Consider the following 12,877-nt stretch of genomic DNA (forward strand, 5'->3'; position numbering starts at 1 on the left):
GTTGTGTATACGTCTGTGTGTAAGTGAGAAGCAGACAAAGATGGAGATGCCTTCTTATCTTAAAGCCAGCAGCTGGAGGCATTTCAAATTGTTTAGCAAACACATCAGCACTGAGTCTGTTTCTTTATAAACCACAGGTGGAGGCCCGAAAAATCGATTACAGACCTGCTGGTTGCCACATGAGCGCGACTATTACGTTTTAACTGGATCCCGAGTTGAGTTGCGTCTCTTAAATCTGTGCAGCAAGAGTTGTGGAGCCTTTTGTTCCCGAGGTAACTCTCACCTGGGGGACTGGGAATGAGTGAGTAAGCCTTGATAATGTTGCAGTTCAGGCGTCGATGAATCTTCTTCGTGTCTAGAAACAGACAAGTAAAACCTGGTAGACGGTGGCCGCTACACGTGCTACTTCGCTACTTCCACGCCACTCACAAGTACAGGACAAGACACATTTCAGGAAAGACGCGTGATGTAGAAAAAGGGTCGATCCAGACAGGTGCTCGGTTCTGGGTCCGCTCGATCACAGATAAGATACTGGTGTTGAGAAATTAAATGTGAGCCCTGCACACTGAAACATTGAAGACTTTTCCATCATTTAAAAGTAGAAACTTGGGGTGAACTCTTTGTGCCTGCTGCTCTGTTTCATTCTGTTGTATGCGTCAGGAAAATTAATCATTCATTAACTCCAAACCCCCTGACTTGGTGCAGGATTGTCATCCCCACACACACACAACACATGGCCCCGTTTTTCTGCAGCAGGGCCACATGAGGCTTGTCAGTGCCTGTTACCAAGAGCTGTATGTTTATTTATAGCTGCAGTGCGGCTGGCAAGTTGAGTTTTTTTTCCAGAAAAAGAGAAAAATCATCCTGGATCTGATGTTCTTGTACAGAGTGGGATGATGCCTGTGAGTGGGTGTGGCCCTGCTTGGCCCTGCAGTGGAAACAAAGCCAGCGGGTGAGTCGCCGAGCATCAGGCAAAGACAGCGTGAAGACGAGAGCAACTGGTGCTTTGGTCATATCCCTGTGGCTGATGGACGGGTTCCAGGATACACATACGAAAAGCTGCCTAAGATAACAGAGAGGCCTTAAAGGGGTACTCCACTGATATAGTATTGCCCTCCTATAACGTTGGGGGGACTCGCAAGAGACGTCTGAACAACGTTAAGAGCCTACTGCCACGCTGGAGGCTCAGCGAGGCTGTGGTTGGGCACAGCGGCGCTTTGAGCTAAATGCTAACGTCAGCGTGTTAACATGATCGCAATGACGATGCTATGATCTATCTGCTACGATCCATCTATCCAGCAGGTTACCATGTTCACATTTTAGTTTGCCGTGTTAGCATGCTAACATTTGCTAATTAGCACAAAATAAAACGCTGAGTACAGCTGAGGCTAATTAGAAGTGTTGGACAAATAAGAATTTGACCTAATGATGGCACTAGATAAAAAGTTAAGGGTCGCCAAAGTGATTTATATTACTCTTGTGGGCACCATGAATATCTGGACCAAATTTCATGGAAATCCAGCCAATAGTTTGTTGAGCTATTTCACTTTGGACCAACTGACAGACCCACATCGCCGTCCCTACAGCCATGCCTCCATCGTGGCTAAAAAGTGGTCAAACATGAAGCCGCAGAGGCAGATATCCCGACTGTTAGTCCCCAGTATGAGTCGAGCTCCATGAACTCCGGGTTCTACATTTACATTTACCACAACGCAACTCAATAGCGTCGTTTAGTTTGACCTTCAAGGCCTGACCCACATCTTTCAAACTCTACGCCACGGCCTTCCTGTTATAAAAGTTCAGCCTCCAAATCCAAGACTTCATCAGGTTTATTTTCTTAAACTTCCCTCCAAAGCCACAGAAGATGTTGTACAAGTAGTACTCCTCAGTGCCCCTTTAAATAAAGATGTAGCTCCTTCTTAATGGATACTAATCACTAATGATCAAATCAAAATGTACATGGCAAAATCCACTGCTACAATCAAACAGAGTTTAATGGATGAAATGTGTGATTAAATACACTGATGAATGCAAATCAGCTCAATACACAACCCCAGTGTGTGTCAATGTGTGTGTGCACAGGAGACTTGCGTGAATCAGGAGTCCCACATGTACCAGTATAGTAGTGTAGACTGAAAGAGAGGCATGCGGCGTAAATGATACGTCACCAGGCAAATGTGTACATGTTGTCAACATTCTGCAAATGTCCTGTACCGACTGTACAAAAAGCTGAGGACCTTTGTTTTCTTTAAACACTACGCAGTTACAAAACCTGGTGAAAGGGTCGTCACAAATGTTCAACGTACTCGGGGCAATGTCTGCTGTCAAAAAAAAACAGGTGTACAGTGGAATAAGTGCTTTGGTTTGAACTACTGTATGTCAGCCACTGCGTTGCTTCTAAGACTTCATGTCAATCAGTTACGTAACGCAGGTGTGCGTTCAACAAGGGCCCCCCCCCCAGCGTCACTGCGTCGTGAAATGTTCTCTGTGGAGATTGTTGTGGTCATTGCGACCAGAAGTGTCGGAATAATGTGCAGTCTTCTGTCCTCATTGCAGGGACAATGGCAGGGCTCGCCTGTGCTTTGACAAGGTTGCTTATTTCTTTACAAAGGCGATGAGTTGTTAAAAAAAAAAGAAGAAAAAAAAGTGGTCGTTTCCTTCCTCTTTTGAGATGGTTGGGTGTCAGTAAACGTGAGGTAAAAATCATACACCTCGGGAGTGCGATAACTGTATCTGCAACAAATCCTACTGAATGCATCTGTTAACGCCGACACACACACACCAACACATCTGGACGACTACATCACAGATTATGCAGATTGATGGGGGGGGATTCATTGCCAATATAGTATTATACTGTACATTCATGGCTCAATATGGTGCCAGTCTTTTCGCTAATGTACGCAAACATTTACAACTTACACAATGTTTGTTACGGTGGACGACCTCGACTCCAGTTAAAAGAAAAAATCTAATCAAATCAAAAAGCCTTGTTGAACGCACCACATGTCGGAGCGCCACACCTTTTTTTTTTTTCACTGAGCTCTGCCATCTGCTGACCAGAAACTGGAGCTAAATGGACCTGATAGAGAGTCAATAAATCATTGTCAATATCCCCATAATTATCCTCCTCATCATCATCATCATCATCGTCATCATCATCATTCTCTTCTTTTTCTTCTTAGTCTTCCCCATCTCCGCCTTCTTCCAAACCATCCTCATCACAAGAATCCACTGGAACCAGCTCAACAAACTGAATCACAAACCCAAACTAAGACATGTTGAAACTGAGCAAAACAAAAGTAAGAATATTGTCACTGTCAGTTTTGTTTTTGTTTTTTTCTTTTTTTTGCTCCTCTTGGTCAAAGAAATTCCCCAAAATGTCTTTTTCATATATTTTTTTTTTTGGCAAAGTTACGTTCCACCCCCCCCCCCCCCCCCCCCCAAAATAAAAACCCCATGGTTCAGCCCTACTCCAGACGCCAGAGTCTGATTGGAGGCAGCGGCGGTCCATCATCGCTGGAGCAGCAGCAGGACGGCCAGTGGGAGCAGGAGTAGGAGGCTACAGAGGCGGGTTTGAGACGCGGCTGCTCCCCTGACTCGGTTGTTGTCTGGCGAGTAGGCGTACAGTCCTGGTCTGCTCCGGGAACACTGACCACCTACGCACATCCCGCTCCCTGAGCCGCTGATGTCATCACCTAGGGAGGTCATTAGAGAAAGCACATTGTTAATGAGAAATTGTTTATTACTTTATTATTAAAAAAAAAAAAAAAAAAAACAGATGAGAAGGAGATGAGTTTTGTTTTGTTTTTGTCAAGAAAGATGTCATCTTCAATAGCTCCTAATAAACTCCCACTTTTCAGTTCCCCTGAGTGGGGACCATTTGACCTTCATTAATGGAATCAATGCTTTAATTAAGTTTATTAGTCATTAGTTGGGAGTATTTGGTCCTCAATTGTCATCAACTCTGGTTTAACAAAGGGAATCAGAGCATTAAGTAACTTCATGCAGTGGTACATGTGTGAGACTGCTGAGTTTGTGAAGGGGAGAAACAATAACTGAACATGGACTAGATTCAAATATTAACACGGCAAAGTCGTTTTTAAGGCAGAAATATTAGAACGGGACCCACTAGAATCCTGGAAGTCCACGTCGTTGCCATCAAGGGCGTTTCTCAGCCTGTTGCTCATGATTTTGAGCTGCATGATCTGCTGCCTGATGGTCATGTCAGGCTTTGTGATGTCAAGCTCCACTTCGGGGTTGTTGATCTGATTGGCCAAGCCGTCACCCATCACCTCTGGAAGGTACCTGATTGGAGGACAGATAGGGGGCGACAGGGGGGGGGGTGCGTGTCAGCCAACATCATTTAAGGGCAGGTTAAAAAAAAAAATAATAATAATAATTCAGTGTTAGTATACGAGGAGAAGATCTGGTTAATGAAAGGGTGACTGTCTGAAGCGCGGCTCTATTTGAATACTTCTACAAGCACCTTTGACCCCCTTGTCGTCCGCTGGAAACATAATGGGAAGTGGGGGGGTGGGGGGGCTGCCAGGGGGAATGATTAAAGCGAGCAAGACTTGTTCCGGTGTTCATACACAGACTCGGAAAAAATGTGAACCAATCCTGTAACCCCCAAATGTCCCTTTAAGAAGTGAGAAGTCAAAATGTCCTTGCTTTCAAAAAGTGCCATCATTTAGGTTTAAAACTCTTTGTCCTCACAAAGATAGCGGTTCAAACACACACACACACAAATACACACACACACACACGCGTGCACAGCGGCGGGATTTAATTTATGTTCATGAAGCTGCTTGAAATTTTAAATGACCCCATTTTCATCTAGATTTCATCTTCCACTCTTTTTGAGTTGTAATTTTGTGACATTTACTGAGCTCTCCAGAAATCCACGAGATGTCGCTGTCGAGTTTCAAACAGTTATGATCCACTCCCTGCCCCACCGACATGCACACATTTATATTTCCTCCATCCGTCACGCACTGTCAGCGATTCAGCCATATTTCATGGCCTTCTCTCGCTCACACACACGTGCACACACACACATATATGTCTGTATTGCATGCCTTTCGACTGTTATATACTTCTAAGTGTTCCGCTCAGCATGAATCCCATCAGTTGGCTGTATCCAATCACTTTGAAGGATGCGAGGTGTGTGTGTTTGTACGTGTGGACTTGGGGGGGGGGTTGAGATAACATTTATACATATCAACATGGCATCAAATTGTTCTGTAATCCATTTACATTAAAGGAGGCTGAAAGACGTGCAGGGATGTGAATCTCCACAGGCTTTTGAGTCGCTGTATGTGGAAGAAATGTCAGCTCATAACACCCTGGAATACATTTCCATATGCTGCTGCTTTCAGTTTGTCTCAGAAGAAATAGCTTGTTGCCGCTTTTCTTGTGACACAAAGGATACAAACGGCCTTCAACAGGGCTTCATATCATAGCAACTTTATCAGAAGCAAGTCGCCCCCTCCCCCTTGCCTTATACTCTTCACCCCCAGAAGTCTCTTTTAGCTTTTAAAGAACACGAGTTTCCTTTTTGTAATACATCTCGTTTCCTTGCTGCGTGAAAAAAAAACGTGTGCTGAACAGATTTCAGACCTTGAAAGCATTCTGTTCAACAATCCAGTTTTCTGTTGGAGGACGGAGGAGTGGTTGGTTTAAAACCGTCAACATGGGTTCAAGGACTGAAGTCAGAAGTGTATAAAATCCAGGAATGAATGCACACATGATGCATAATGGGTGAAGGGGACAGAAATATAACTGGAAAAAGGAACAGACCCTCTAAATGGGAGTAAACTGGATTGTCAAAATACTCCTGAACAAGCGGCACGGGGGGGAGATCACTTCTTTGACAATTCCAGCTTTGAAAAGGGAGAGCAAATCCACGTTGAGGTTGAATTACATCTAGTCAAACCACATCTAGACACAGTCTGGATTTGAGGGGCATTTTGAAGCCCGGAGAAGTCGCACTTAAACCTAAACACGCTTGCGGCTGGTCAGCGACAGGTACAGGTTTTCCTGGAGCAGGTTTTCTTCCTCACCTGGCTTTAGTAATGCCATTCCAGCACTTATCCTGACCGGCGCCTCCTGCTGCCAATTTGCTGCAAAGTGCCACGGGGAGCTGGATCCAGTACTGCCGCATCTCCCTCAGCTTACTGGACAAATCTGACACCTGGGAGCAGAGACAATTGTTTTTTGGCATGTCACAGGTGAGTCTCGCACCCTTTCAAAATTTAAACAGCAACAGAGGTGCATAAAAGGAATGTAAATTGTGGCTTTTTTTTTTTGAAAACTAAAAATCAATTCTACAACTCACCCCACAATAACCCCCTCCTTTCATTTCACTCTCTACATCTATACCTCGGACACCAAAGAGAAATCCTGCCGTACATTTCGCGTCAAATCACATCAAAACACGTGCTATGACAGAGTTGGACATGCGCAAACGTACGGTGTATGCACGTGTCCATGCACAAACCTGCATCTCCAGTCTGACTCCAGCGGTCGGAGAGGGTTTGTACTCTGACGCCGTCAGGGAGCCGCTCTTCTTACTCGGCTCATGAAGGGTGGGGCTTCCTGTCCCTGGTTCACCTGGAGTTCCACATGTCTGATACACCTGCACGCATACAAACACACAGATCACACAGCTCTAGAAATGACTGGTTCGCCTGTATTGCAAAAAGAAAAAAAAAAATTGGTGACAAACAAAAAGAAATATCCACTAGATGTCGCCATCGACACGTGTTTCAAACTGTGAGGATGTTTGGGCTCCTGGTTGCCACGTAAAGGTTGCCAGCTTCATTTTCCTGTCCATGGTCTATGTGGGAACATACTGTACAGTGATAAGCACTGAAGGGGCATATATACATGGAAATATTACACGTGATTTTATATATGTTAGAGTTAATACAAACACACATAAACAGAGAATGAAAATAAATTGAACTTCAGAATAGAACAGTCTTTGAAAGCAAGGCCTAGGCTATTCATAGCTGCGCTCACTGCTCGTCCAATAAACGGACATTGATGCATCAGTCTAAATATTATGGGAGTCCAGCGACTTGATAATGCTGCCTAGTCTGATTTGAAGGATATATCTATAAAACCAATGAAACGCAGTGAGAGGTTGAGTCCATTTACACCAGAGCACATGGTTGAGCTCTGTCTCAGGCAGCATCGGGGTAAGTGTTCCTTGAGGACAATAACCCTGTCTCTGTATGATTTAGCGTGTTCCCCCGTGATCAAATTCAACCAGCAATCGGATGAAGAGGCGAAGGGTTTGACAAATGATTCTAAGGGTGTAGGATTGTCAGACATAAGCACGAGCTGGCATCCGACAGGAGACCAAAATGCTCCCTGGGAGGTCTTAGTAAGTGATGGGACAAAGTGAGACGTCTTACTTTTGCCGTGATTGTGTCCAGGTTCTCCTGTAGGAAGTGAACCGCCTCGTAGATTCGAGCCGGGATGGAGGAGAGAACCACATCGAGACTGGGCTCTGTGCTGAAACTAGAGGCCACCTGGATCATGGTGTCTGATTGGAGGAAGGAGCCAAAGAGAAGAATTTCTGATAAACCAGTTTTTTTGGGGGGCACAAGACTTGATTTGCTCCCATGCCACGAAATCACATTTAACCAGAACATAAACTGTACATTGCGTGGTCACACAACAGTCTTTAAGTATTATAAGTAATACTGAAAATCTAGTGGTGGCAAAGTGATCATGTTATTATTTACGTTTATTTAGGCCTACACTTATATTAGTCTTTTCATTCTTATCTGAACTTAACTAAGAGAAAATCCTCTTAAATCACTCCTACGTGCCACATAAGAACTAATATGTGGTACTTGTGGCCCAGTGTCTGTTCCAGGGAGCCTCGCGCTCATCCACTAATAAAACCATCTGGATTATCTCCAGCTTCACTCCACAGTGTCCCAACTTTACGGTCTGAATCCTACCTATAAGGTTCTGCCACTCGGGGTCCAGGTCAGCTTGGTTGGCCAGGCAGCCCTTCATGACGTTGGAACAGTAGTTGGAGCAGGGTTTGACGGAGGCCATGCCACGACAGTGGGGGCAGTAAACCAGCTTCATCAGGGCCTTCATACACTCTGGACTGAGAGAAACCTGGGGAGGTTTCGACAGGAACGTTAGCATCAGAAGGACATTTATGTCCAGAGTCTTGTTTCTTTCTTTCAATGTCTTGGTGTCCCAATTAAAAATGTTGCACAGAGAATTTGCTCACTGATGGTCATATCTAACAGTAGAGGGCAGTATTGCAACATTATGAGGTACACAACCTGGACAAGAAAGCAATGATGGCCCTCCTTGTCTGTCTTTATACAGTACATGGTTTCTGTTACACTGTCAGCCTCTGATCATGCACTCAAGTCATGAAAGGTGTCCAGTTCCACTTATTTTACCATCACTATGTGATGGAGGGACACTCAAAACCAAAAGCAAGAGACCACACCGGTATGTTTGCAAGATTGAAACTACGTTGGCCGTACAGTTTTAGATATTTGGATGCATTTTCCTACTGGCCCTCACACACTTATTTCTGTGCATGAACTTCAGTCCACAGACTCATGACAGTAGCTTGAGTCGTGTAATCCATCGCTGTCAGCATCACGTTTGCATTCATTTGTGTCAATGTTACATTACCGTTGTGTGGTAATGTGGTTTAAGTGCACACTCATACCGATAACTGGGATCACACAACTCAGGTTCGTTTCAAGAATGCCCCCTGATTCATGCATAGAAACTGAAACGGACGCCTGTAACTGTCGGGACAAACACATTAACATTTCCAAAACACAGCAGAATATCGTGCTGAATGATTAGCTGTCTAATTCAAGTACCGATTATGTGAATTAGACAGGTTCCAACGTGAAAGATCACAGGTACGGTTCTTTTAAAATTGGCCTACACAGAGGGGAAACAATCACACAGTCACACCAGACACACTGTGTCTCTGAGTGCTGGGAAAAAAAACATCATCACACCCATAATTTGACGACAGCGCTGTCATCCCTCCAAATGAGAGTCTTGTCCTGATGGCAGAGTCTGACACTTAATTTCTGATTATCTTTGTATTTTTCATATTTTAGGGTGGAGACACTTTCTCTGGCAGTTAGGGTGTGACGGCCACGCATCCATCATATCTGCTTTCCGGGGACTCAGCCCAGCTGGTCTCTCTCACATACACACACACACACACACTCACACACACACAGATTTTATCTCACCAAGACACAAACACTGACTCTCAGTTTCTCTCACACCAACTCTCTTTCTCTTTCTGTTTGCCTCACTGTCTCTCCCTACGTCTCACGCACACACACACACACACACACACACACACACACTCACCTGTGAGACCTTCCTGATCACCTCTCCGCTGACTATCAGCCCCTGGACAAACGACCTGGCTGTGAAAAAAGCCCGGACCACCTTCGCCTTCATGTCCCGGGGGACGTCTCCAAATGGCCGCAGCGTCTCCTGTTGCTTAGCAACACATTCAAGGTAGTCCTCTGATAGGTTGACCTGCCCGACAGAGGTGACGGGTAGGAAAAGTATGTTATTGTTTTTATGAAGCATTTCTTGGGGCCATTTGTGCCTTTTGTTAGACAGCACGCAGTGCAGAGCTGGCAGTAAATGGGGGATGTCTTGTGGATTATCTGGCCTTGACTTCCTGTGTTTACACAGAGGCAGCACGGGCATGTGGCCGATGTCTCTCGTCTCTGGCATGAAGGAGTTCCTGTGATCTCTATTAGTGAAGACAACGCTGACAGCGTGGGCATTCAGGATGCAGTTATTATCAAACAATGGGATGTCATACTAGACTTCTCCTGATCAACTGTTTTATTCTGGACAAAGGTTTCAGATTAGTAATATCTATACTGCACCTGTGAGAACAAGGGAAATGCAGTAATTGAAAAAAGTTGAAAGAAATACATATATATATATATATATATATATATATATATATATATATATATATATAATATTATGTGAAGTGATGACAGAATTCTAGCTTCTCTTTCTGAACTTTACAGAACTCTAAATCCACAAAACTTCACCCGTTTTGAAGCTCAAACAAAAGCCAGAATAGATAGAATACATGTATATCTTCTTAAATTCAATGTCTTCAGCATGACACAATACTCTTGCTCTCTTCTATTTACTGGTTAAAGTCCCTGTCCGTCTGGAAACTCAACGTTAAATGTGAGCAATGTGGAATTCAAAAGAATAAATAAATAAATAAATATAGAGAAATCAATAGAGATGGGGGGTGGCGTGCAACAAAGGTCCCAGGCCAGACCTGAGTCAAGGACGTTGTGATTAGATGACCAGCCTCTTAAAAAACCCCAGGGCACCCTGGAGAAGTATGTAATTAAGAAAGATTTAAAAAATCCCCCCCCCCCCCCCACTGGTAGGATGTATCTGAAAATGGAAATATTATCAGCTTGTGCAAATGTTTAGCACATCCTCTTTATGAGCCAGAGCAGGAACAAGGACTGAAGGAGGGGCAGTTCAGCAGCTGAATGGATCAGGAGCGCTAGAACTAGAACACAAAATCCTTCCATTGTGTTGATTCAATTTCACAAGTATTTACATACAAGTAACTTTTGGTATAATTTATTGTTATTAGGGTATTATTAAGCATCAAAAATACGGCTGAGACTGCCGTATTGTGACCTAGCTGTGACCTCTCCCCTCTCATCTCGGTTATCCCATCAGTGCTCTGGTTCCGGCTTCACTGTCACGCCTTTCTTTATTCATAAGAGTGCTTCCCCCCCCCCCCCCCACACCATTCTCTATAAGTCTCTCATTCAAAATGTGGCCAAGTCTCCTGGTTGAACTCGCGTCTGTACTCACGTCGGTGGGAGTGGAGATTTTGAAGGTGCGCTCCAGGAGGCGGGACCAGAACTCAGACAGGGTCTCGTCCAGGTTGAGAGCGGAGCCCCGGTAGTACTGTCGCAGGTCTACGTAGAGGTCCCCATAGAGACGAGTGTTCTGGGAGTACAGGGGGCCGAGAGGAGACAGCGCCTCCTGGAGGGAGCGCTCAGAAAGGCCGTGCAGCTCAGTGAAATAGGCTGGAGGTGGAGAAGAGAGAGGAAGAGGAAGGACGATGGATAAAGAAAGGTAGAGGGTGAGGAGGAGAGGATCACAGAGGAAGACAACGACAGAGCAGCAAATGATGAAGACTTGAATAAAAGCTGTATCCAGTGAAGAGCAATTGAAATGAATAAAGAATGAATAAGGAATTCGATTGGTCTTTCGGTCGTTAATATCAATGACTGACTGACTGACTGTCTCCCAAAAACAAACTCCAACTTTATTTTGAAAGGTGTCTTTGCAGCCAGATGGATCCAAAAGCGATAGGGAGAGGTCAGACAGAAAGAATAAGGGAGTCAGCTAGCGGTCCCTGCTGTATACTGGTCTGGGCTCTTCCCTCGTGCTTCAAAGGCTGTGGACCAGTGCCAGCCTGTTCTAACCACAACCAGATGGGCGGCCACATTACTGCTACCGAGGTGGCCTGCTGCCGTGAGACTAATAATACTGTCCTCCTCCTCCTCCTCTGACTAGTCCTCCTCCTGCTCTCTGTTTCTCCTTCTTTTTTCGTCTTCTGTTTTTATTTATTTATTTATTTATTTTTACTTTGACTGGCTCTTTCTCCTCTGTTTCTCACTTGCTGCATTTGTCCATCTCCCCGTTTGTTGGCGGTGGCACTTCTCAGTCTTTCTTTTTTTGTCCCCCCACCATTCCATCTCCTTCTCTGATGTGCAGTGATCTGCAGACTCGGCTCCTCAGTGGGTCAACTGCTCATTAGCTGAACCAGCCACTGCCCCAGGGGACACCCCTCTGTTTGTGTGAGTGTGTGTGTGTGTGTGTGTGTGTGTGTGTGTGAACGTAGGAAAGCGTGTGTGTGTGTGCGTGCGTGTGTGTGTGTGTGTGTGTGTGTGAACGTAGGAAAGCGTGTGTGTGTGTGTGTGTGTGTGTGTGTGTGTGAACGTAGGAAAGCGCGTGTGTGTGTGTGTGTGTGTGTGTGTGTTCCCTTTGAGATCAGGGGATCGGCTTATCACATTTCATTGTGTCTGGCTGACTCCGCTCTCATTATAACACCCAGTCAGGGGTCCCCTTGACGCACAGGACACAAACACATCCTGCCTCACACACACACACACACACACACACACACACTCACACACCGTCACTACTGAAGCTTGTACCAAACACAAATTCACAAATACACAACATACAAATGTCACTCTCCTCTGGGCCCAATGCTAAAGCTTTGGTACTGAGCTCAGCCAGTAACCAGTGTCTGTCCTGCAGGCACACACACACACACACATATATACACACACTCTACTTACTGTCAAAGCTCCTGTGGAGAGCGTTGAAGGCCGCCTGCAGCGACCTGCCGGCCTCTCTGATCAGTCCCTCTGTCTCTTGGGCGCTCAGACTGACGAGGTTCTCCTCCATGCTGCTGGTACAGCAGGTTGGACCCTGAGGACACACCCTCAGTTGTTCACCTGGGAGAGGGGGGAAGACACAGAGTTCATTAATCTACTACCAAACCAAGCTTAAAGAGCTGGAGGTTAAAGGCAATGTAATTGTATATAATAAAAACTATACACCTGCAATGCTAGTAGCATGTCTCTACGGCAATGGCGGTCAGTCCACCACTTTGATCCATACTGAAATTGGATGGCTTGACATGATATTTTGTCCCGACACTCGTGGTGCCTGGAGGATTAATCCTCCCCGGGGTTTGTGGTCTCTCGACAGTTATGGGATGTAGTGCCATGGAATACTGTGCAGACATGTCCCCCCCTCAGGATGAATTGTA

At 45.2% G+C, this 12,877-nt stretch overlaps 1 protein-coding gene across 1 annotated transcript in view; it reads right to left on the minus strand.

Annotated features, from left to right (window-relative positions):
* Positions 1-3,463: 3,463 nt before the first annotated feature.
* gpc1a (glypican 1a) overlaps positions 3,464-12,877 on the minus strand; it is a 35,357-nt gene continuing 25,943 nt past the window's right edge. The window contains exons 2-10 of the mRNA XM_070908944.1: positions 12,402-12,560; positions 10,900-11,117; positions 9,391-9,564; positions 7,980-8,145; positions 7,425-7,555; positions 6,503-6,640; positions 6,066-6,196; positions 4,133-4,308; positions 3,464-3,698 (exon numbers count right to left, since the gene is read on the minus strand). Coding sequence (XP_070765045.1) covers positions 3,514-3,698; positions 4,133-4,308; positions 6,066-6,196; positions 6,503-6,640; positions 7,425-7,555; positions 7,980-8,145; positions 9,391-9,564; positions 10,900-11,117; positions 12,402-12,560 — 1,478 coding nt within the window. The 3' untranslated portion in view covers positions 3,464-3,513. The remainder of the gene's footprint in view (positions 3,699-4,132; positions 4,309-6,065; positions 6,197-6,502; positions 6,641-7,424; positions 7,556-7,979; positions 8,146-9,390; positions 9,565-10,899; positions 11,118-12,401; positions 12,561-12,877) is intronic.

This window comes from Enoplosus armatus, chromosome 7, assembly GCF_043641665.1.
Source record: "Enoplosus armatus isolate fEnoArm2 chromosome 7, fEnoArm2.hap1, whole genome shotgun sequence".
NCBI classification, from domain to species: domain Eukaryota; kingdom Metazoa; phylum Chordata; class Actinopteri; order Centrarchiformes; family Enoplosidae; genus Enoplosus; species Enoplosus armatus.